General features: G+C 42.1%; 1 protein-coding gene across 2 annotated transcripts in view; it reads right to left on the reverse strand.

Annotated features, from left to right (window-relative positions):
- Positions 1 to 26,849, reverse strand: part of map2k5 (mitogen-activated protein kinase kinase 5) — a 50,025-nt gene that overhangs the window by 13,721 nt on the left and 9,455 nt on the right. Inside the window, exons 5-19 of one of the 2 annotated variants that reach the window (XM_030376839.1) lie at positions 26,163 to 26,203; positions 24,857 to 24,924; positions 24,701 to 24,749; positions 22,504 to 22,568; positions 15,592 to 15,631; positions 15,012 to 15,080; positions 13,564 to 13,645; positions 12,773 to 12,834; positions 11,631 to 11,679; positions 11,418 to 11,491; positions 10,177 to 10,227; positions 9,959 to 10,030; positions 8,312 to 8,341; positions 3,247 to 3,273; positions 2,850 to 2,882 (exon numbers count right to left, since the gene is read on the reverse strand). In XM_030376839.1, the coding sequence (XP_030232699.1) occupies positions 2,850 to 2,882; positions 3,247 to 3,273; positions 8,312 to 8,341; positions 9,959 to 10,030; positions 10,177 to 10,227; positions 11,418 to 11,491; positions 11,631 to 11,679; positions 12,773 to 12,834; positions 13,564 to 13,645; positions 15,012 to 15,080; positions 15,592 to 15,631; positions 22,504 to 22,568; positions 24,701 to 24,749; positions 24,857 to 24,924; positions 26,163 to 26,203 (812 nt within the window). Of the gene's footprint in view, positions 1 to 2,849; positions 2,883 to 3,246; positions 3,274 to 4,668; positions 7,586 to 8,311; positions 8,342 to 9,958; positions 10,031 to 10,176; positions 10,228 to 11,417; positions 11,492 to 11,630; positions 11,680 to 12,772; positions 12,835 to 13,563; positions 13,646 to 15,011; positions 15,081 to 15,591; positions 15,632 to 22,503; positions 22,569 to 24,700; positions 24,750 to 24,856; positions 24,925 to 26,162; positions 26,204 to 26,849 lie in introns of those variants that run through there. The other variant, XM_030376841.1, reaches the window with a different exon arrangement.

Below are 26,849 nucleotides of genomic sequence, written 5' to 3' on the forward strand. Positions count from 1 at the left end.
CCCATGGAATATTTGCAGACATTTTGTTAGAACCAGGGTTTGAAACACACATGCAGATGCGCATCACGCACGCACACACACCCACACCCACACACACTCATGCATGTATTCATATCTCCAGCTGAGCTAAACGCTAGTGCTGCTTTGATGTGGCGGCGGCCGGCTGAGCAAAGAGGAGCGTGGCGGATGAAAGCCGCCCGTCAATGGCCTCCATTTTGAGACCTGTGCGACGAGGGCTACAAGTAATATACATGTGATTGGCACGAGGCAATTATTAGGCTAAATTAGATCAGTAATTACAGGCTTGAAATTGAAGCAGCAGTTCCTTATCAGAAGGGCCAATTGCTATGCAACAAGTAGAGGAGAGTGGTCCACTAATGGGGACGGACACACGGCACGCGGCAGGATCAACCCTAGAAGAGACGTCCTGTTTTAAGCCAATTGTTGTGTTTAACATGTACGTGCATGCGTGTGTTGCCACCGTGTTTGTGCCCCTCTGTAGGTCAACATGTTTGTATGGTCCATTTGTGTCATCATTGGATTTCAAGACGGATCTAAGGGCTTCTAACGTTTTCATTTATCTCAAGATTTGATTTTCCTGTATGCGCCTGTTGGAGTGCGTCTCTCGCAAACCCACTCGCACTAACTAAACACTCACAAACCCACTCTCACTAACTAAACACTCACAAACCCACTCTCACTAACTAAACACTCACAAACCCACTCTCACTAACTAAACACTCACAAACCCACTCTCACTAACTAAACACTCACAAACCCACTCTTACTAACTAAACACTCACAAACCCACTCTCACTAACTAAACACTCACAAACCCACTCTCACTAACTAAACACTCACAAACCCTCTCACTAACTAAACACTCACAAACCCACTCTCACTAACTAAACAGGATGATACTACTTATCCACAACAACACACACACACACTCACAAACCCACTCTCACTAACTGAACAGGATGATACTACTGATCCACAACAAGGTCTGAAACACACACACACACACACACACACACCACACACACACACACACACACACACACACACACACACACACACACACACACACACACACACACACACACACCACACACACTAACTAGGATGATACTACTGATCCACAACATTGTTTATAATAATAATATTCAATTTATATAGCGCTTTTCACACACTCAAAGCACTTGATAATACACACACACACCATCGAAAAACTAATTTTTACTCAGCACTATTTGCAAGTACAGCCCGTTTGTATTTGATCACATTTTGGAAGGGCGACAACTGATTTTCTCATTAAATGCAACCAAAGATGCTATTAAAGTTAGTCCACTGGGTCAACGGTAGCCACAAACCCTTCAAGTTATTCAAAGACCCAAAGCAAGCCCACCCCCTCACCGGAGCAGCGATTGTGTGTGGACAGCCTTTTGCACGTGTTTATCCTTGGATTAAGAGCATGAGAGGACCCTTGCCAATGCAGTTTGGGAACTGCAGTGCGCAGTTTAAAATGAAGAAGGTCAGACATCCCATTAGCCTATTGTTGCTGAAACCAATGAGGCAAGGTTAAGAATTACTGTGCATAATAGCACCAATGGCATATTAGGGCTGGCAGTATTACAACTAGACCCAGGGCAGATGTGTGTGCAATTCTGTCTGCCTTAGAAAATGAATAAAGTGGCCGTTGTGATCGGAGAGCTGAAATGTGCTGTCGATCACCGCAATCCTTTTTTGTGCTTTTCATTATATTTCTCTGGTTCTCAATGCGGAACAGTGACCCTGCAGACTTGTTTGGATAGCATTATGTAAATAAAAAAAACGAAAAAGAAATTAAAATATATATTTATATATCTATATCGATCCAAACAAATGATGCTCTCTCCTGTCCTGCCTTCATCCTCTTTTGGGGTTTCTGGTCTGGTATGGGGTAGAGGGGAGTGGCTCGGGGAGATGGTGGAGGTGTGGGGGGGGGGGGGGGGGGGGGGGGTAGAGGCCAGGCTAGGTCCTGGCCGATGGAGGCGGCCTCTCTCTTGCCTGGGGGGGAGACGGCAGCAAAGGGCGAAGGACATTTTTTTGAGTGATGCCTCCGCACCACTGACTAATGAACAGATCAGCCTGGGTCAACCCATTACAAGCAAAAGCGTTTAATTATTAATTATGGCCAATCTATAGGCACTTAGGGCCGCATGACATGCTATGTTTAGTCTGCTGGTCCTCTAGGTGGGGTTATGGACATGTTGTGGCATTCCACTATTAGACTGTGTCAGTAGAGAAGACAGGTTCAGGACAGGGGACCGTTCGGTCAGCATCAACAGCAGCTAGAGAAACACACCCTGTGTGGTTCCCGCAAGCTACAAAACAGGGAAAGGACCAGAAGAGGAGCAGAAAGGTGTTACTGTTAACTTAAACAAGGTCGAATAATTAGTCATTCCTCATTATTCCATCAATAATTATTGCCATAAGGGTAGAACTAATGTTCCTATTAAAGGTATTTTTTTACTAATTCTGAATGTGTGTTAAAAAATCACTGTGTAAATCCCCCATATAGCTTGGAATGTCATTGTCTTCATGCGTGTCTGGGTGTTAGCGCATGTGGGTGTTTGCACGCGTGGTGTGTGTGTGTGTGTGTGTCAGCCGTGCTCGGTGTAGCCCTGCAGAGTGATGTGCAGGTGCATGCGTATATAGCCGCAGCAGATGCACGTGGCAGAGGGTGGCAGGAGCGCGCGGGGGAGCAAAGCCACCGGAGTGGCTTGCTTCATTAGGAAACAAAATATAAGCTTTCCGGGCCATTAGGAGCGACTTTAGATGCAGAAGCACATAAGACGGCGACTCACCTCATCAACGATGCATTGCAGTAACTGGAGAGGCTAGGAGATGAAAGAATGATAGAGGGAAGGATGGGGAGAGATGGAGTATTAGCTTACATGCGACATCTTGGAAATAGTGGGAAATAGTGTAATAAAAAACACCATCTCTACTTAGATTAATCAAATGCAGCGAGCTGTGGCAGAGCCATCATTCAGCTACTGAATGTTTTTATTATTCCATAATGGCACTTAATGTAATACCAGCACTTAAAGCCCGCTCTAATATTTCATTTCAAAGAGGCAATTTGAGGGGTTTTCGAATGAGAGAGCCAATCAAGAGTGAAACACTATTGGGTGTAAAGGAGGGTGTGGAGGGGACTCTATTTTGCACTCCCCTTTTCTTTTATGCCATAAAGAGCCGTACCATTAAAGAGCCTTGGTTCTTCTGAATCTGTAAAGAAGACACGGAGACAGACAGCAGACAGAGGAGATGGAGGAAAATGTAATTAGTGTGTCATAATCACAACGATGCACTTGGACACATTATGATCACTGGGGGAAAATTATTGCATTCCTAGTGGCAATTTGTGCTTGTGTTCGCACCATTTACATAATGAAAACTTACAAATGCTAATAGCCTTGGTCTCATTTGTAGTGAGTAGGGGAGAGAAATAACCTAATAATGCCATATTTTAGAGAAGCGTTTTATCTGTGCCCTCCAGGTTAAACAGGAATCCTGGGATGTTAACTACTCCCTGGGATGGTCATGTGAAGGCCTTTTGCCCTAACACAAGTGCACAGCACTATGAAGTGAATTGAAATGCCTTGGGGAGCTTCCTAGTAGAAGTTTACTATTGACACCCAATAAGGCTTGCATATATGCAAGCAAACCAACAACTAACTGGGTGGATATATAAATGTATATCCTTGACTGTGGTTGATGCTTCAGCTATTTGAAGACGTGTTACTATTAGATACAGACTGCTTGCTGTAGAGATGCCACTTTGTTGACTTGAGGAATCAAGTGTACCTTAATCAAATCGGTCTCATGGATTGTAAAACAAGAGTGTGTGCACAAATCCTTCCAACACCGGCAAGCGTGCTTCAATCTGCTAAAATAACTTTGAATAAATAATTTGTCTTTATGACCACATACTTTCGTGAACATAGTTAAGAGATCTGCTATATCTCTGAATAGGAAGCACCAGACATCTTTGCACAACTATACAAAGCCCTCATCTCACTCCACTAATGATAATCACGAATGCTGATAATTTTAGCTGTAAAAGTGCTCTTATGAATCTGCCGCTACGGTGTTAACATATGAATGAATTTGATGTAAAATTAATTGAAGGAAACCGAAGGTCATTTGCCTGTTTGAAGGTGTGTGTGCAAGGACTCAACTCAGCCCGGCTAAAGCAAATGCTCCAATTTGACTGGATATATTATTAGACAATGTATAAATTAATACAGGTTTTCAGACTCTTTAAATAACCAGATTTCACAACGACCAAAGGGGCATGCAACTGGAGAGTGGAACGCGGGAGAGGTGTGGGACATTCATTGAGAGTGTCAGAGCACCTTGTTCACGTGAGTTTGACCACATATTAATTGGAACATTAGTGTCGTGTCCTTTTCGACGCAGCACAGACTCTGAACACCGTGGGCTGATTGGCTGGTAAGAGTATTGTTACATGCATGTTTGTCCTGAGGGTGAACAGTGTGGAACGATGATGATCACAGTATAATAGGGCCCAATCCCATTTCTACCCCCTTACCCCTTCCCCTTACCCCTCCCCCTTGTTTTGAAGGGGTAAGGGTAAGGGGTAAGGGGTAGAAATGGGATTGGGCCTACCTAACACCACTGCCTTCTTCTAAAGGGACACCGTCGCACTTGACGGTGCTCTCATGTAAGAGAGTATGCCGCTTCATACGCATGTTGAGAAAGGTTACCGTCCGCCTCATCCACTGCGTTTCTGCGGATAACGTGCGGACAGGTGGGACCATTGATGTCCTTTTGGCAAATCGGACCAACGGAGGATGCAGATCACGGACCTGCATTTATTTATATTTCTTACGGAAAAGAAGCTCGCTTTGCACTCTGAGATGTTACGCAATATGTGTATAAAGTAGTACGCGGTTATATTAGAATATAGCAAATGTGACCGTTACCCTTTATGAAGATAATGGGAACACTGGATATAGAGACCAAGTACGTTCAACTGGTTTGTGGAACCAACGTCCTTCTACCTACGACTACTTCTGAACATATTTGTGAACTGCATGAACTCCCTTTCATCAGATAGTCAGTCCTTCAAGCCTCTTGGTGGCATTGACAATTCATCTATGTTGAACAGCAAGGAGTGAAGCAATCCATCTGGGTTGAGGCTTCAGTGCAACAGCCAACCATTAAATCTAATCAATACCAAATAAAGATAACTTGATTAATAATGATATGTTAAACAGAAAAACAACTTTTGTAAAGGGAAGTAAAACTAAGCACAGAGATAAGTAATAATCTCCCAGCTTTTCAGGATAAAGATGGAAATGATTAATCTCTTTTTAACATCATCATGAAAAGGCTGGGTAGTACATGTGGGTGATTATAAAAGGCTTTATTATAAAAGGGATGTGTTTACTTCAAAAGTTGATTGTCACTTGAAAACCACCCATTACGAAGGTTGAGAAAGGGAGTTCCTTGCTAGATGAGACCCTTTGAATACCTCTGTTCCAAAGGCCTTCTGTGCTTGCAGGCAAGGGCAGCCCCTGTCTGTCACCACAAAGACGTGAACACATGTTGGAGGAACATTGCCAGAAGGTTGTGGTTGTTAGTCCATTTATCCTCTCCTCAAGGTTTTGCAAACTACAATAATGTCAAAATGTACAAGCCATTTATCGGACTTGTGTGGTTGATGGCCGGTTGAAGGTTCTATGGTGGTTCTTACTGTTTATATGGTGAGTGCAATGCAATGCGTTTTGCAGATTTAACCTTTTTTGAAGTGAGGTTAGCCATTGTGAGTCAAATGTGAGCATATGTTAGGTTTTTTAGGCAACTTTATTAAGTACGTATGCATCATCAATATATGACTGTCTCCCTTATCTTAAAATCACGAAAACTAAATCACAAAAATAAATAAAAAAGAAACATGAATTCCTTCAATTCAAGAGATGAAAGAAAGAAGAAACCAATCAAAGAGAAAGCAGAGCAACAGTGCCAGGAGAACCATGTTGTATGATTGACACTGCAGTGGAATGGAACATATCCAAAGAAACACAACTCAAAACTAGGATTTGATTAACATGAAACTAGTGGCATGTTTTTTCCCCCATCCATCTACATTTAGGTAAATTACAAAAAAATAAATGAATAGTGAAAAAAGAAAGCAGGCAACAAATCAATCAGCAGCAGAAGCCGCTGGCGGCTGTGTAAACACACCACATCAGCTTTGGTGTCTTCAAAGACTTTCAGAGCGAGCCAGGCAAAAACTCCATTAACTCCCGACAAAGAATGCAAATAAGTTGTGCTGTTGTGTGTAGCGAAGCGATATTCCAGAAGAAACTGCCTCTTCCCACTGACAAATAAAAGATGATGACTAGACACACACAAAGCAAAGATTAAAAAAAGGTAATGTGCCTGACAATTCTGTGAGTGGCCCCCATAAAAGAATGAAGAATGAGATTGAGGCTTTTAGATTTAGGATGAGAGACTAGCAAACATTTTCTATATCCTCCATTTCACGCTTTCGGATGTGCTTATGTACAACCAATCTGTGATGTAAACAACCGTCTCTTCTGGGTTGGGTTTTGTTGACTGGTTCCCCACATTATTCTGCCCTTTGGCCCCATAAAGTGTTCCGCGTTAGGTGAAGCAAGGGGGTTGATGCAGACAGCTGTGGCAGTAGTCTGCGGGAATGACAGCCAAGGCCCGGGGACGGGGGCCGGCTGCGCCCGGCGAGCTGGAGCTGATCGCTACAGCGAAACGCAGCTCTGACACAGCCCCGCAGGTGAACTGTCTGAAGCACCATATGGAGGCAGGGAGAAATGGGAACGCCAGGACTCAAGAGAGAGCTATGGCGAGGATAGAGGGAGCCCTCCCCAGTCTGTCTCCCGTTCTCTCTCTCCCTTCAAAAGTACACTGATGCAAGAACAAATGAATAAAAAATGTAATGACACATGAAAATACCCAAGAACTAAACCAACAAAGTAGGGGCTAATACCATCATACTATAAATAAAAGCGCATTGTGCGAACTGTTTATTTGGGGAGGGAAAGGAAAAATGGTAGGTATGGAAGTGAGCCAGGGATGAAAAAGAGTTCATTCATAAATAGAATGCTTGTGTTGTTTTAATAATTCGATTGTTCCCTAGTATTTGAGTCATTCAATCTGTAGTATTGGTTCGGTGTAGAAAATGTTTTTTTCTTTGCTTAATTTTTTGTCAAAATACAAATAAACTAAAATAATAATAACAAAATAGTGATCGAAGAATCTTCCTGATGAAATAATGACAAACTAATTAAGTCCCTTTTTGAGGTTTCAGGTTTCTGAAATATCTTTTATCAACTTTGCGTTACAGCCAATCACGTTTCATGTTTATTTTCAACACTATGATTCAAGATCATGTATATAACAATATTTGCTCCACGTGGCATTTATTATTCCTAAATATAACTGAACCGTTATGAGGGTCTGTGAATAACAACAATGTTGATGCAAACATTTGCAACTATTGAACAGTTTAACTCAATGTCCTTAGGGCAGCCGTCTGATAGCAGGAGGCCAGGAGGTAAACAGAGGAAACCAGATTAGTGTTGCTCAGTCAGGGATGAGCCAGATAAATCCATCTTAAAGGCTTAATTAAGAGTTGATAGGATTGAGAAGTCACTTTTGTAGTCGGCAATTACATATGAGCAGGGTTTTAAGTGGAAAAAATAAATAGGTAAGTACTGGCAGACGGAAAAGGAATATTACCCGCATGGTAAATCTGTTCAACGACTTAAAATAAATCGTGTCCATGCTCGGCAATTGGTCAAATATTTAGTTCAACAACATCCCAACTTTGTTTTGAACTTGAATATGCTCAGGCTGAAATGTTATAAACGTGTCTACAATATAAATAAATATATATATATATACACATACACACACACAAACATTATATAGACACACACACAAAAATATTTTTATAGTAAGCTAATGCTACATTTCTTTGATGAAGGGACAACGGCAGGGAAATGGAGGAACAGAATAATGTATTCAAATGCAATCCTCACATTGTACTATGTAGCTAAGATTTAATTCACATCCACTCCTATTTGTTTTCTACTACAAGATATGAAAAATGTTAAAGTTGCGATGGCCAGTAATGCAGTATAAATAATTATTAGTGTTCGTAATTCAAAAATGTGTTGATTGGTTAGTGTTGTGTCGGATCAGAACTAAACCAACAGTCTACAGCCTAGATAAACACTGAACATAGAAAGCAGCTCACCTGTGGATAGGGGAACATGCCAAGTGCCAGCTGTGGACATAAAGGAAATAGGACAGAAAGGTTATTGCTGATGCTAAGCCTCTGATGTAATATACAAGGAATAAGGAATATTCCTTCCCAAGGAATAAACCTAACCTACCTTATTATTCGTACCACATGGTCATCTTAAATTAACTGCACTTTGGATAAGACTGATGCTAAAGTTATGAATATATTAACGTCCCCAAAATCCCTCTACAACAGGAGAGGTCTGTTCCTCTTTAAAACCATGCAACGACGTTCTACAGGGCCCAGTATACAATATATTCTACCTATTCTCATTTTGACACAATGTGTGCCCATTTATAGCCTTTTTATAATTCTAGCACGCTGTATAATGATGATATGAATAACGATAGGTCATAAATATAGTATAGTTCGATACATTTAAAATATTTTTCATTGGACACAACTAATTAATACATGTACAATAGAAGGGACTTCGGTTGGTGGGATGTAAGCACAATCTCTGCATACCCCTGAGGAAATACTGGGGGGGGGGGGGGGGCTGCAGAACATGAGCTATTAGTTAATAAGCCCCCCAAAGAATGCCCCCCAACTAGCACTTCATTTGAAGGATAAACAGATGAAAGGGAGACTTGTGTTACAATTACCGAAAACGTACGCGCGCGCGTGTGTGTGTGTGTGTGTGTGTGTGAGTTCACTCATGCATGTATGTGTGGGCTGGATGTGGTTAGGGCTTGGCTGATGGCCTTCCCCTGACATTTGGAGGTGTGATTCTCTCATCTTGATCAAGGGCAGCTTATTGGCAGCATTGCATTATGAAAATGTCAACGTGTTCACGGTGCCTTCTTGAACAGAAAACAGAGGATCTTGCCGGCCGTGGATTAGTCCAAATTAAGCAGGATTTAGAGACATTTCATTTAGCGTAATGTGTTCTCCGATTGATGGAGGAGGACAAGGAAAAACAGGGGTTGACGTGGGCGTGCGTCCATCTTTATCACACAAAGATCATGTCGATAATTGTGACGGGTCCATTTTTATTCCATGATCCACTGATTATTGTTATAAATGTCATCGTATTCAAGCCCTTATTGACGTGGGGCGGCTGACGGAAGAGCCTCCACCATTAGTCTGCCTCTGAACAGGGGGAAGGTGTGGTCAGGAGAACAGATGGGGAATCAATAGTGGCAAGTGGGAGGGGGGAGAGTGTGTGTGAGTGTGTGTGTGTGCGGGGGGGGGGGGGGGGTCAACAAGAGACCTGGCAAGTGTAACACTGAAATTAAAATGTTATCTGAAAATGTAAGCTGTCAGCGGGCCACTCTATCTAGTCCCTGGGGAGAATGGCACAGAGGAGGGGGCCGAGGTGTGCACGAGTGAGCGCACGCACACAAACACACACGTATACACAGACATGCATGCACACACACTTTATGTGACACATCTAAAGCCCTATTTGAGACAGATAGGATAAGACCCATCGATGTTGTCATTTATTGTTAAATATCATAAATGCACGTGTTCAGTCTGGGAAATATGAGCTGGTTAATGTCACGTCTACAGAGCAATTTGCCTTGTTTCTGTGGTTCTTGAAAATGGTCCGCTGCAAGAAAATGAACACAAATAAGTGATAAACGTGTGCGGTACCTCCATGAAAGAGATTCCCACACTCCAGACATCTGCATGAATACCGTACTGCTCCCCGGATAACCTCTCTGGCTGTAAGACAACGCAAAAACGCAAAAAGAGAAACACACAGACACACACACCAAGCAAAGTGAATGCCATCCTAACAAATCAGAACTGCACCCTTGAACTTAAATGCTTGATGAATTGAATGACTTAATTAACCGTGGGTCACTCACCGCCATGTAGACATTTGTCCCCACGTACGTTTTGGCAATAGAATTCACCAACTGTAAACACATACAATGCAAAGAATGGATGAGCCACTTCGTGAGGCGAGCAGATTATTTAACTGCCAGAGATAAATAATGAGGGCCCTGAGAGGGAGGGTGTGCCTGCGAGCTTGTGTGCGTTCTGTCCTACTTTAGGCATATTCCCTGTATTTTGTCCTTCCCCAACTTACATTCCCTCAAATCTATTGGAATGTCACTGTGTTATTTTGAGCTCAACCCTCACACAGGGGAAACAGCAGGGAGTGGGGAGGACTGGTGTGTGTGTGTGTGTGTGTGTGTGTGTGTGTGTGTGTGTGTGTGTGTGTGTGTGTGTGTGTGTGTGTGTGTGTGTGTGTGTGTGTGTGTGTGTGTGTGTGTGAGATTAAGCGACACACAATGCCATCAATGACAGTGCTGTGATAATGAGTGTCTGCTCCCTCATGGCCATCTTGTGTTTGCGTATACTGTGGTATTTTTGTTAAGGTAAGGATGCCCTGCGGAGCAGCGTTTGACAGTGGGTATGTCAGGGAGCAGTTTTCTATTTAAATCTCAAAGACATAGAGAGGGAAAAAATTGAAATACGAAGGAGAGAAAGAGAGATACATGAGTGAGAGATAACGTCAAACACTTTCAAGGAAGGGTTACAGTTCAGTAACGGACATCACACAACCCAGCCCCCACCCTGTTAAACCCGCTCTGGCCCATAGCCCCACCTAAACAGAAAGGTTGAGGCTTCTCTGTGTGCACATGTATGTGTGTGTGGTGTGCACGTGATTTTGTGCGTGTGTGCGTGTGCCTCACATTTTTCCTTCATCCCTAAAATACATATCAATGAGGCTGAGGCTGTGCGAGTGATAATTATAGCATTTTCCTTTGAGGCTGAGTAACAATGCATGTGAGGTGGCCAATGATAATGTGGAAGACTGTCCCCGAGGACAGAGCAGATCTGTTGTCCTGAGGTGGACGGATGAAAACCACCGCGAGACCGACAGCTTGGCCATATGCACACATACGTTCACCACAGAAACACACACAATTACACGTGCCACACATCCTACTAGGGGTAAATAACCCCCCTCCCCCCACCCACACACACACACACTCTCGAGCCCCACTCTCAATCTCTTGCACGCACGTACAAGACACACACACAAGCACGCACACACATACGCGCACGCACACAAACACGCGCGCGAGCGGCTTTGTACCTGCGTGCTGACTCCAAAGTCGCAGAGCTTGACTTGTCCTCGAGTGTTGACCAGCATATTGGAGGGCTTGACATCTGCGGAGACAGAGCGGTTGGGAGAAGTGTGATGTCAGCAAGAGTGCGCCGGCTCGTCTTCATCATCTTTGCCGCACTGTTGTGGTTGCCCTTTTTATTTATTTTTTATAAACGGCCGCCGGAACAGCCCCTCGTTTACCTCGATGAAGAATCTTCAAGCTCCACAGATAGGTCAGCCCTTTGACGACCTGCAGCCACAGCACATGGGTGACGGGAAAGAACCGATTCAGATTGAGGTTACTAAATGTTGGGTAAGAGTGACCCGCAGTCACACTCGACGTCCTCCATGCAAATGTGTGAACATGCACATCCTACAGGGTATGAGGTGTGTGTTTGTTCCATCCATCGGGCATCAGCTCCCTTTCTCACACAATCAAAGGGTAGCACACATTTCCATTTTGTTTCCTTTTAGGGTGCACAGAGGCAGTTATAGGATTTTGCACATAAATATGAATGAAAATATGTATATTTGTGTTCACTTGTTTATCACCGTTTAGTGGCAAAAAATACATACATTTCACATTTTGTCATTAGATTTAATTTTTTCTGCACTTCTGTGTGAGCAGAAGTGCATTGTATCGAACTACACCATTTGTGTGGGTAAATAAAAAGATATCTGCACTCAGAATATACACTCAGAATATGTCAGGGAAAATGTCAAGGGCCCGGGAAGAACACACCATCAGTCTCTCTAGGGCGCTTTCCCCTCTGCGATAATTAACACCGGCGACAGTTGAATTAAAAACGAAGGAAAGCTGTGAATTGGAATTAACGCCGCAGAGTAAATAGCTGTCAATGTTTGATTACGGACAAAGTGAGACGGTGGGAGACAAAGAGACAGGGAAGGACGACGGCTGGACAGGGGGGGTGGGGGGGTGGGGGGGGTGGTAATGAGGGTCAAAAGAAAAGCAGGCGTTTCTCAAAACCAAGGCCAGCTCCATCAAACCAGCAGGGGTGTGAACCAGGGACAAGTAGAAGAGACTCCATCATTTTTTCCCCAGTGGAGGCTAATTGAAAGAGTCACACCCGGACCTTCTCTTGTTATTCATTCTGTTGTTTTGATTTGTTTTCCTAGAGACCTGTCTTATTCTACCCAACTAACCAACAGTTCAAAGCCAAAAGGGAGATGTTGCCATGTGTTAACTATATCAGATTACACAGATGCAGTGAGAATCTTTTACTGAAGGCCAGACAGAATAGCTACTAATTACAGTATGCCGGTTTTGAATGTTACATGCTAGCTACACACAAAGTCAACGTTTGATAGTTGAATCAACTCACCGACACTGCGATCCGGCCCAGAACATTCTCTGGAATTTTTCTATATACGTCTAGCGAACCACCTGTATGGACAAATTAATGTTTTTGTTAACACATTTTATTTTTATTTTTTATAAATACTATTATTTTGTTTGAGCTAGATGATAAGGTGTTGAATTTATGTGAATTTAAAAAGGTCATAAATCTATACGAAAACACATGATCAACTGATCCCAATAATATGTAGATTACTAGACATTTGTACACAGAAATGTACTCCAAAAAATAAGTTGGTACTTGAGACTTCTTGAGTTGCCAGTTTCGAGATAGCCAGTAAGCCTTTTATCACGGCAGTTCAGTGGCTTTTGGAACATAGCGGCCCCAAAGTTAGCATTAGCTTTTGGGCTTGACCCAAATGAGTTCCCCACAGTGATGAGTGTTGAGAACTTTGACAGATCGTGATGACAAGTTGACTGCACTGTGAAATCACACACACACACACACACACACACACACACACACACACACACACACACACACACACACACACACACACACACACACACACACACACACACACACACACACACACACACACACACACTAAAAGATTTGTCACACGCTTGTAGCTTTTAGCACACCGACATGCTAACCAGTCCATAGAGGAGGGACACTCCATTGCTCTGGAGAAATGTTAATGGGTTTAAGCTGAAAGAACAGAGAACAGCTTCCCCAGGTCTCCCCTTTAAACCAGTGCTAGATATGTGTCATGTCTATATAGTACACTGGTGCTAAGCCATACTTAAACTCACCATCCATGAATTCGGTACATATGGATATCCGGTTCTCTACAAAGAAGGCGGTGTAGAATGTAATGATGTAAGGAGAGTCACACTGGAACGGGAACAAAGAGATAAAGTTTCAGGGGAAGAAATATCATGTTAAGATATGAAATACAATGAAGTATTTAAAATGGGTTGCTTACATACACTGGCATTAGCAAGTGTCAAACTTTAGCACTGGATGATTGTCTTTTTTAACAAACAAAAAGTCAAGGAAATCACAGCTATAATTGTCTCATAACTCTTAACAAACTTGCAAACAAAGATTCGAGGTAATCATATTCTATAAAACATCTGCCAACTATACTTTCAGTTCCTCCATCTCCTTTTTATTATTTTTTCAACGTCAGTGAACATTTCAACTGATATTCTCAGTACGTAATACTATTCTTGGATTTTCAAAGTCCAAGAAATTATTCTTTTGGATTTTGCAGTGCGTCATCTACGAGAAATTGAGTAGTCAAGCCAAATGATGAGGTTCCTTGATAGATTTATAAATTGAATAATGTTATTTAGCTTGTAAAACCATGGGTCAAAGACTACAAGATAATTTGCGATTATGACAAGAAATTGAAAACGTGCTGCTTTTGCTTGGCCGTTCTGGAATACTGTAGATAAATGACGGAGCAACACAGCCGGCTCTGTGGAAGGGGACCCGCTCCTTATGTAGGTAAAGAGAGCTCATCTGAATGGGATTATAATCTAATTAAAACAAATTTATATTTTAAATTAATAAATTATACCAAATACTTTCTGCACTGTATGTACTATAGTTATTAGTTTTGTCTTGTTACACATATCAGATAAACATAATTTGCTTAAACAATTTTTACCAGGTGTCCTGTTCTCCTTCTTGTATTTTGTGTAATGTTTTCTCCCATTTATTCTGTCTATTATACTTGGGCAAATCAACACACTAAATCAGTTAATTGTGATGAATAGAGTGAATCATACACGACAACGATTCATGTCGTCAAATTGTCATCCCCCCTAACAATAAAAGAAAATGACAAACTATAAAATTAAAAAGTCATAGATCTTGAATGCCCTAGTTTTACATGGCATCATAATTGAATGCCTAAAGCATGAGACCCACAAATACCATTCACTTTTAGTTTTTTTCCAGCTCGTTAAAGTGTGACTCATCAGAAAGGGCTGTGCTTGGCGTTTCTGCTGCGTGTCAGAGTGCAGTCTTCCTTGCAGAGAAAGGAGTAGTTAACTTAAGTGCGTCAGCGTGTCAGCGATGTCACCGATCCCTTGCTCAACACAGAGGAAGGAAGAGGATAAACGGCAGCTCATTAGATGAACCTATAGCACACTTACTGGAGCAAGGCAGATGTGATAAGATAGCGACGCTCCACAGATGAAAATGGTTTATTTATCACTCAGAGAAGGGAAGAACTTCCCAAGAGTCAAACCTTGTAGAGAATCTCCAGCTCTGACATGATCTGTCTCTGCAGCTCCTCTGTGATGTCCAGTGGAATGACCTGTAAATGAAAAGCAACAGCCGGTGTGGTCAGAATTAAATCAAGCTACATGTTAGGTACATAACACATAAAACCACGGAGGGGGACTATCATGGCATGGTATGATACGACCATCCTTCATAGGGCTATCATAGTGCCTGATAGAAACATGAAACGTCATCTCTGAGATATTCCTGTCATCACAAAGCATTTCTTTCTGAAACGGTGGCCAAGGTCACAAAATGTGACATCCACGGTCAACTTCTCGATTGTCGAGCAGAATAGTAATGTTGCGTCTACGTATGACTAAAGCAATATTGTATTATTGTTGTAATGGCAGTCAGATTTTGCGGTCACTTTGATAGAGAGAGATAGGGAAGTATATATATATATATATATATATATATATATATATATATATATATATATATATATATATATATATAACACCAACACTTCAAAATAAGGTTATTTTGTAGTGTAAAAAAATAGGCAAGTGGGGCAGCTTCAGCATGCTGAATGTTGTTCTCACCTTGACTGCCAAAACTCTCTTGCCAAGAACATGGTATGCCCTGTTAATAGAAAAAGAAAACGTCAAGAACCCTACAGAACACTACAGCAGTAAGGTTAAATCAATCTTGCATTTTGAAGATCTTGAGGACAGTATTTCAATGAGGAGCATTTAAGCTGGTAAATGATGAATACCAATAAAAGTAATAGCTTGGTGAGCAGCCAAGGGCCATAGTCAAATTTATCAGAAATAGAAAGAGAAAATGCCTTCACCGGTTCATCCAAAGGTTATAGTTCACCACTGAAAACCATCCCCGTCCACCTCATCCCTAGTCCTCCCAGACAGGGTTTAGAGTTGCAGGTAAAACCGATGCCACAGACAGACCAGGCCTGTAATGATTAAATTATAAAACCCAACTAATGCCAAACATCGGCTTTAGTTACAGCGCATGAAGGTTCGTTTTCGGCACCGATTACAACAACTTGTGACTTCTGAGTATTCAATCCCCGAGGACGGAGACTGTCCAACAGCTGTCGGTGATGGCGAAGGTCAGCGTTGACGTGGCGTGAGCCCTGGATTTCACTTGCGAACGGGCCTGCTAAACACGATACGTCGCATCTCAGCTGACAGCCGGTCTCTCCGATTGACAGAGGAGTGTGTATAGTCCGAGGTGTGATTAACGTGTCTTAGATTGGGGTATCGCCTTCCTTCCAAGCCAGACGCCTCTACACTGGCCAGGGACAGTAATTAATGACACCTCTTAGCGTCTGGGATCTGTTGCCCACAGGAGAAGATATCCAGCGCTAACCTGCGGCTAAATGTGCACAGTAGCTGAAGTTTTGGCATCTTCTAATCTAAGCAAACAAACATTCTGGCTTTGGAATTCACTTTAGGCCACCTACAATGACTCATCACAATGGCTATATCATGTAGCTATAGCGTTCACATAGCCTCTAATTGCAAAGACAATAACGTTTAGTCGAATCAGAAAATCGAATATATTTGCATTGAAGGCTTGATATGTGAACCGTAAAGTGGCAATCTGAATTATCATACACCAATGCTTTTCTAAAATGCCAAGCCACAAGCATTTTGGATATTTTCTTTTCGTCTTCAGTTGGGCTTGAGTTTTTTTAAACATATTAACTATAAAAGCTTGGCCTTAATCAACCCGACTAATCCGACTTATATCATCTTTTGGCGTCGTATAGATGTACCTTGACCTAAACAAATTCCTTTATATTTTTATAACAGGCAATAAAAGACTTCAGATTCTGATGGGCAGCGATCATTAGATTTAGTATGCTATAACTTCTTTAGTGTTTCAGGGTACATCTTGAAACAGCTCAGTAAAATAAATGAAAAAAAACAAAGCTCAGGGCACATACAGCTTTTAGTCTTGTTTCTGTTTGGCTCCGCTTCATTTAAGCCACAATCAATATCAGTTAAGCATGACTGCTTCTGCTAAATTAAGATCAGATGAAGATACTAATTACGACAATCGCAAAGACACAGACTTGTTAAATACTGAATGGACAGTCTCACCTACTTTGTACAATCTATAGTTCATAATGACAGACATGTTCACCCTATAGCCAGTTGTATCACCACACATAACATCCCTGTAAAACATGATCGTCTCGGGAAGCTGATTGTATGTCTTTATGTTAAGTTGTGTGCATATGGATATGTACATTTCCTTATTGTTAGATGTTAATCTAAAGCAGAGCACAAATCTGGGTGAACATGGCAGTTCGCCACGCAAGCATTTTGTAGCACTGAACGCTATAAGTCACAACTAAGACTTTGAATCCTGAATCTTTGAACGAGTAATTTCCCATTCAGCATAACAAGACTGTGGGCATAAGACAATATGATTGTATCCAAAAGAAAAAAGACAGCGCTATCGTACACAGTGCAACCATATCCATGTTTCAACTGACTAAAGTATGTTGGATCGTGAGAGCACTGCGAAGGGGGGGGGGGGGGGGGTCACTGATCTCTTAAAGAAGCTTAATTCTCAGGCTGTCCTTGACCATCTTAGGGCTGAGCCTCCTCCTATGAGTTACGGCCGCATGCCCCGAGATGGCAGGGACAAGGGGTACAAGGTTACACATCAAACCCCCCCACCCCAACAACCCCCCCGGCATACACTTCCCCCCGATCTGACCCCAGTAAACGCGCCCCATTGCCTGGATCTTATTTACACTCCAGTTTGTACTGTAATGAAAGCTCCATCATGCAGTATTCATAGGGCCTCTCTGGATGGCCCCAGTGCTGGGCCGTGTGTGTGCGTGTGCGTGTGCGTGTGTGTGTGTGTGCGTGTGTGTGTGAAGAGATGATGGCCGGCTCGCTGGCGGGCCCCAGGTCTCGGTTTACAGCACCACGTGGGCCGCCAGCTGACTCTCTCTCCCTCTCCCAGACACTCTCACTCAGTGATGGCTCCGCTGACTGACTGGCAGGGTGCATGTGTACGTAGGGGTGAGGCAGAGACACACTCGAGGACCCTGGAGCTGCTGGAGCACAGAGAACAGGGTCCGGGTCGGGGAAATATACCACCTGACAACCAGGAGGGCTGAGAGACGTTGGAATCTATGATTAATGATCTCAGCATTGTACTTCATTACGGTCAACAGCGTAGCGGTAGTGATACTTTTTATTAGTCTTCATGGACATCTTGTTTAGTAACAGTCCCTCTAATGACGATATGAAAGGAAAATGACATGGTCAAATCTGTAAATTTAAATATTTTGAACAAATCGAATTGCATTTCTTTTTTTACAGTTAAAAGGATTCATTAATTATGGTTCTCCCGTCTGCATTGCTATTAAAGTAGTTGTCGTTTAAAAGGCAAACCGGAAACTCATTTTATTATTAAGAAAACGGTTGCAATAGATACAGGTTTACATAGACAACATGTCTACAAAGTGAAATCATTTTAAACAGCTTACACTGTATCGTTAACAAACCATTAACAAAAAAAACACCATGATCTTTATCCTTGAAAATAAAGAATTCTCCAATGTTTTGACTGGGACACAGTATGGAGGCTGCATGATGCTCCCGCTTTTTCATTGCATCCATTCACCAAGTCTATGTACACATACTGGGAATTTAACTAGCTCGGTTGTCACAGAGTCTTCAAGGTCAAAACTGACATGTATTTACAAAGAGCTGTAGCTAATGTAATGGACAGGGCCAAGGACAGGTGATGGCTAATGCTACACGTCTTGCGTTATGTCTACGGCACCACATGATTCATACCAATTATGAATCATGTAGCCTAAGCCATTCTTAATGCAGCCAGCCACAATTGAGGTATCAAACGATTGTAGGATAATTAAATTTATTTATCTAAGATTTGGTATTATTTAAAGGCATTAGTTAAAACATTAGTTGAAAAATAAATACAAATATATAAAGCCTGATCATTTAGTAGCTGTTTATGTTTTGTTGAACTATTTATGTTCTATTTATGTTGAACTAATGCCCTGTTAAAAACCCACTGGTTTTATTTTACTATAGTTATTACCAAACGCATTAGTCAATCCCTTAAGTAACATACAGCAAAATCAATGAAGAGCAAAGAAAGAAAAAAGAAAATCAATGGAGAGAAAAGGACAGGGAATAGAAGGAAAAGTCAAGGACTGGATTTAAACGGAGCCAGCCTCCCATGTAAATGTGCTCGCTTTTAATTGCACCGCAGGATCCGCAAGGTGCATGATAGCTTTTGTGTCCTTGTTAAGGCCTTTATAAGCTGTGGAGTCACACAGGCCAGCGGACGAGATGGGCCTGAGCGAAGGGGAGTGAGTAATAAAAACCAAAAGCCAGACAGTGATGGATGGCCGGGTCAGTGGGTGGCTATGGAGAGCTGAAGTGTTGGTAACATCCAATTGAGTCTAAATGGCTCTGGGTCATAAAAAGGTGCAAGAGGTTAAAAGCAGGGAGGGGAGAGGAGGCCAGGGGGGAGGGGGGTTCCATGGAGCTATTATTGTGAATAAACCCTTTGGAAGCAGGGGTGCAGGAGAGGACAGAGAATGGGGATCACAGGCTCAACGAATTAGAACACAATAAAAGATTCCAATGGTAGCGTGGCTTTGCTTCTGTCCTGTTAAACAGGGAAACACTATTTTTGGTGGGTGTGTCTACGTACAAACATGTGGCTGTGTCTGTGTTTGCGTGCGTGCGTGCGTGCGTGCGTGTGCATTATGTATGTCATGTGGTTATCAACTCCTCAGACTGTGGCATATTATAATAACAAGAAAGGCTGGAAAAGCCCAACAGAGGACCGGACTGAATTACCTTTTTTTAAAAAAGCAATTTATTGGAATACCCAAGGTGCCTTGATCGGCAATGAGGTAAAAACCTTTCTGTGCATGTTTCATGGTCACAGGGGCGTGTGTTTAACATTTTCAAAAACAATTTAGATGAAGGGGTTAGGGAGGACAAAGGGAAAAAGGAGAACTATGTGGAAGGTGAGTTCGATATCTCCAGTTCCAGTCAGTGCAGACTTTCTATGTCTCCTTACAAATATGGCCTACAACCTGAATAAAACACATTCCTGCATGTAAATACAGATCTCCTTAGACAGAGGACAGAGAACGCAATTCTTATCAAAAATAAAACATCATCCACTTGATCAAATATAACAGCAAAAAGCAAAAACGCACAGGGGACACAACTTTCTATATTTGTCTCTAGACGATTTGACAGGTTTGCTGAATACATGAACATTTTGTGAATATTTTTCTCCTCGTGCTACCCAATGTCCCTAATAATACCTATTAAGCTTTTAAAAATTAGATTTTATTATATCTTGAAAGTCGTTTCCATAGGCCCATTTATTTTTTAATGCAGTAAGCTCACAACCTGACAGAGGATAACAAACATCAATGATCGTCACCACTGCACAACTGGGGGATGACAATGAAATCTGTTTTTTTTAAATATTCTTTATTTCTCCATATTGTATTGTTTTGATATGAAATGTGACATTAATGAAAACAGGACGGCTACAAACCACCTGAGCATTTAGTAGAACTTGGGCAGCTAAATTATGCTCTGGATGACTATCTAACAATCTTACATTCTTAACAATTTTGACCATCTTCTCCATGTGGTAAACCAGGTTGGGGTCGGCATTGATGCCAGATAGACTTAGGTGACCGGGCCTCCATGAAATGTTTACAAGATGAGATCAGCTTCCTGCACTGACCTTTTAGGCGCTACACCATCACAACATGACTACTGTTAAGACATCTGAACTGGGTAAGCTCAGGGCAAGGTAAGAGAGGCAAGCCAATTCGTACGAACTTGTAAGATATTGCATTTTGAAGCATTTGATTCCTCTTATGAAACTTTATTCACTTTTGAAATTGATGTACTTTAAAAACAACAGAAATAGAGAAATTAACGATTTTACGATAACCTCATAACTAAGCTACAATAATTCTATATTTAAATGTTTAAACTACTAAACCACTTTTAAAACCAAATAATGAAAACAAATAACAGTAAATAAATTCAATCCTTCAAAATATACATTTGTCTTACTCTTTCCTAACGTTTGCTCCAAATTAGAGATCAACTCAACAAATAGAAAAAGCCCAAGCAGCATTTTCTTCAATGCACAAAGCGTATAGGACCAAAACAGACACAGGAATAATAATTGTGTAGCAGAGACCTAACAAAAAAAAGAAAATTCCATCTTCTTCCAACCATATAAAAAATCACCAGCAAAGCATATGGATTTTCTGCTGAGCTCAATTGACTGAGAAGTTGTTGGACTAGCAATATTGGCCTTCCTCAGTGCAGTGGAACCATTCCCAGCACCCACCAAATCACCAATCTCTCTTTCTCACTCCCTCTACTGTGAGAGATATAGGCTGTTAATGAAAACAACCTCATTGTAGCAACAATAAAACAGGGTAAGGAGAGGGAGAGGGAGAGAGAGAGAGCGAGAGAGAGAGAGCGAGAGAGAAAAGGACCAGGCTCTCAAAAGAATAAAAGTGGATTTAATGGATAAAGAATTTACTGGGGAGGGTTGGGTAGAGCTGCTTCAGAACAGCGACAGACCTCTCTGTCAAGTCAAGGTTACTCTGAACAGTGATCAATACTTCAATCTCAATAAAACAGCTCAATGGTTGGAGATTGACGAGCGGGGAGGGAGGGAGGGAGGGGGATAAAGTGGGGAGCTTGTATGCCAACCTTGTCATAACGTTCGCAGGGTAGCTATACATCAGTCTAGCCAGGGATCAGGGAATAACTCTTCTCTATCTGCCTCTCTTTATATACATTGTTGATAACGCATGGTACTCTACACCAATTGCTGACATACCTTACGGCCCCAAATCAATACCATGCACGCCGGCAACCTTCATCTCGGAATACATGAATAAAGGCCAATCCCAATATTGTCACACACAAAGCAATGGATGGATGACAGCACAAACTACATGGGAATGTTGGTAGAGCTGGCAGAACAGCTAGGAGGAAGTGAAAGGAATCCTTAACCGCCTAAAACAGCTGAATCGCAGGTTGACTATAGCAAGTCAACTATCTCTAGCAGACCCAACATAGAACAAGTTTTGGAAAAAAGGCCAAGAAATCCTGTGTGGGATGTGTGTGTATAGGCCATTTTCCTTACATTAAAATAGTATGTTGGACTTTGCTGTTGAATAAACAGATTGAAGCATAGTCATTTGTAATTTAATCAGTGGGACTACAGCCCATATTTCAGAAGGCATCAGACCATTAAATGAGCTTCAGTGTCCCGGATGGAAGTAGAAACAGTAAAAAATATATAAATACAAAACCAATCCCGCATTGGAGCAATGGGCAGACAGTTAAAAAACAATAGAACACACTAAGTAAGTGAGAACACAGTAAATTAAGTAGCCATGGATTTGAGAATGTAAGAGATGCAAAACTCACTTGTACACAGTGCCTCCATTCCCATGGCCAAGCTGCTCCTGGCAGTGGATATCCTGGGCATTCATCTACAAAGAGACAAACCCAGTATAGCATTAGCTACAGAGGATCATTTACACAGAGAAGGCTCAGATAGAGTTCATGTACAATTAGAGCACATGTTAGTATCAATAGAGGTTCATATACAGGAAATATATAAATAAAAAGCATGGGTATACATTGAGTACCAGACAGCACATTTATCTTTTGTTTAAATAGGTCAAAGACGAGGACATAGGAGTCAGTGGAGGCCACGTGCCACACTGTTGGCTACTGTATGTTGTTGTCAGGAAGTAAACAGTAAGAGTAACAGAGAACCACAGACACAGAGAGGGGAGGGGGGGTGGATGTAACTGGAGGCTATAAACAAGACAGGTCATTTCAAGTTCAGCACCCAAGGAAGAGAGGGAGAGGGGTGGAGAGGCCCAGGAGGAGGAGATCAATACAACATTTGCTGTCCAATTTATAAAAGGGACATTGTGCCGGGGTGACGGTGGGAGCTGAGCGATGTAGAGTTTAATGACGATTTGTTTGCTGTCGTCGTTCCATTCCACTTTGATAAAAGGTGTCAGAAGGGGGTAATATACACCGTGGCCCGGCTGACGTGAGGTGAGTTTGGGGGGGCTGATGGGTGGCTGGGGAGGGCCTCCTATTCCCATCACTGAACCTATGTATATGTATATATATATATATATGTATAAATATATATATATATACCGTTTTTCCCTTCCAGAAATGTAAGCATAAATTATAATATAAAAACTCTACAAGGCCTCTGAGGCAATATTTTGTTCACTTGTTAAAAACATGAAAGCCGCTTAACCCAAAAAACGTCTCACATGATGTGGCATGATATAATTGCATAGCATACATCTAAGTTCAAGATGTTACAATATCCATCAATGTCAATGTCAAGAGTGATGACGTAAATAATCAACTTATTTGATGCACTTATGCACACACATACATACACATACAGGGGATGCAAGGCAATGGCTGGCCAGTAGTGCGGACACAACGACAGCAGCAGGAGGTTGAATGTAAGGGAGGGAGCCTTAGATAAAGTTGAGTGTATTAGACAAGACATTCACCAGTAGGGGACCAAAGAATATCCTTCACATTGAAAGTCCAGTCACGGCAATAGTCACAACAGAAATATGCTCTCATGCTCCTTCGCCTCCAGCCATGGGACTCATACATTTTTTGGAAATAGTCAAACTTTCCATTAGATCTGCAGGGATGTTCAGGTGTTTATTTTTTCACTTTGGACCAAACCTTGACATTATGTTTAGCTCTGTTTTCTCTATATTGTTTGTCGATGTGCTTTCAACAGCCTTCAGAATCCATTCAGAATGACTGAAAAGTTTCGACCGGGAGTCGGGACTACACTGCGCACAACCGGATGGTTGACAGGTGCATGCGTGTGTGGTGTTTTTGGCACCATGCTTGTACTTCCGGCGTTGTATCCAATGAAATCAAACACACGCGCGGCGCGGCACAACACACACACACACACACACACACACACACACACACACACACACACACACACACACACACACACACACACACACACACACACACACACCTCGATTGATTGGATTACATTGTTGGAGGCGGCAGGGCTAACAGAGATGAGAGTGGACAGATAGGAGAATGGAGAGAGAGAGAGAGAGAGAGTGATCCAACAGCTCTATTAGCCCACCGTGGCGTGTGCACACACAGACGCAACCAGTCCCACACTTAATTGTCTTTCTGACATGCGCTCCCTGCCTGTGTGAGAGTGTGAGTGTGTGTGTGTGATTGCTGACAGTTGCTTATGAAATGTACAGATAGGAAACTCCTTAACTGGGTACAATGTGACTAAATGGAGGTGTCAGCAAGCCACTGCAGAGGACATGCAAGTTGGACATTGGAAATTAATTCAATTAGATTAGATATAGAAATAGGAATATTGGCATCCCTTTTTTTGTACTTCAACCAAAAGATCATGTCAACATCGGGACAGACACAAATTAATTCATGGGTATTTTAGCAAACGGATTAGCTTTGTTAAATCTTATGCAAAATTTAAAATATTTTAGGATACTTACCACCCATAGATAAGAGCAACAAAGGCTAAGGTAAGAAAAACTGCTGAAGAAGAGCAAGAGGGCCTCACCTGTCCATTGGTCAGGATCTTCTTCAGCTCTGCAGAAGACTTCTTTAGGCTGTTTACATAAAAAAAAAATGTTCGTAAAACAAACATTGGTTTAGGAGATACATGCCTTACAGGTGTGTTCATATTCCCAAGGCATAAGCGTCTTGTGCTGCTCACCTGCTCGTGGTCACAGGCTCTGGGGTGGCCTGGGAGCACTCGTGTGCTGCGCTGGGTCTCGTGTTCACCTGATGAAGTTGCCACGTACGAAAAAGGTAGAAATATAATCAGATGGGCAGATTGGGAAAGAGAAAGACAGACTCAGGAGAGACGGACAACAGGAGGCGTTTGAGAGTTGAGACCAAACATTTGTATGCCCCAATGGTTCCAACAATGAAGGCAATGACTGATGGTCTAAAGACTCCGGGAAGATGCACTTTGAAGGACATCAATAAAAGCAATTTACACATTTTACTATTGTTCTTCTTCTGCGTCTCTGGACATGTTTACGGCAACATCTTGGCTCAACCCAGATATTAAACAAAGGAGTGGAGCATAGACACTTAAAGAGGAGGCTAAAAATAGCACTTTTAATTGAGGTCATAGGGCTGGTGTGTTGGGTCCACTAAAGGCACGGGGATCCTCTCTTTAATTAGTGCCCAAGAAGACCTCATTTAAACAGATAGCCCAGACTCCCCTCAGCCAATTACTTTTATATTGAAATGAAAGAAAACAGGGCCAAACATGCTTAAAGGGCTTGGGGGAAAAAAAACATCATCTTCACCAAAACAGACCTCTGGCCTCTGAAGAAGAAAGACGGAACCCCTCCGAGAATACATTGAAAATAATACACTTTCAGCATCAGATCTTTATGATTGCCAATGGTGGCCAACTTAAAAAATGGATTACCTTGAAAAAGAAAAAGAAAAAAAAAAAGGCAAGACAAGGTGTCAGACCGTTTAACCCGTTGTAATTAGCGGTTGGCTTTGAACACAACATACGCCCAATGCCGAGTGAGAGGGCTCCGGGAGGGGAACTACGGAGGAGTGGGCGGGGCTGGGGGCTTGTAATGACAATTTCATGGCTGAGCTGAACAACATATCCACGCCCCAGCCTGAAGTTCGGAGAAACTGACCCTGCAATTCCCTGCTGATCCGACGTAAGGAAGGAGACGGCGGTTTATCGCTGCTGTTGTGCATGGCTATCCTAGCGTAAGCATATCGATACGGATGGAGGGCGACGGGGAGAGAGAGATTAGGCACTGGGTGCATAGCTGCCCATCTAAATACATAAATATAGACTAGGGGAACGGCGGAATGAAGTAAAGCAAAGCCTTGACTTCAATTGACATTTCAATAAGTGGAACACACCGTTAAAGATCCACTTGCCTTCACTTTATTTTTTTCTCCATCCCCTCTTTTTTTTTTTCTTGCTCCCTCTCTCTACCACTCTAGGAGGCAGCTGAAACAATTACTGAGATACGTACCTTGAGGCCATGTATGTTCCGTATCCCTGGGGTCTTGCCGGCTGAAACAGTAATTGACTAGATTGTAGAACACATCACTGTGCCACTTACAAAATGTACTGGAAAAGAATCAGTTCTTCAGTGGAGAAAGAGAGAGAGATAGAGGGAAAAATAACTGAAATAAAATGAAATGAAATGAGTGTGACTGAAATTAGTTGCAGAGGAGAAAGTGATTGAGATGTAGGGCTCTTGAGACCACAGGGGAAGGAAAGAGAAATATGTACTTGTCTCGCTCTTAGCGACAAAGCAGGTATGCTCAAGCTTTCCTCAATTCATAAGTAGATCTCTAAGAACATATACAGTATTGCTCTTCGAATGCATATCAAATCTTCGTCTGAACCAGCATTTGTAATACAAGTGTGCTTGGCTTTGAGATGTCATCACATTTACCACAGCAATGTGTCAAGGGTCCTGTCATGTTTGAGAACGGTTGGTTATCTAATACGTCTTATGTTTCACTTGTTCCCATCTCATCTGAGCTTTACACACAGTTCAATTCCTGACAGCAAAAATTGGACTGGCTGACCACACCTTTCTTCATTCATTAACAGCCAATTTACATATGTTTTGATCTTAACTTCTGTAAATATAACCTTTTTGTTTTGGCCTTCAGGCTTTATGTTAAAGAGGTTCACTACTGTGAACGCC

The sequence above is a fragment of the Gadus morhua genome, chromosome 14 (genome assembly GCF_902167405.1).
Source record: "Gadus morhua chromosome 14, gadMor3.0, whole genome shotgun sequence".
Taxonomy (NCBI): Eukaryota; Metazoa; Chordata; class Actinopteri; order Gadiformes; family Gadidae; genus Gadus; species Gadus morhua.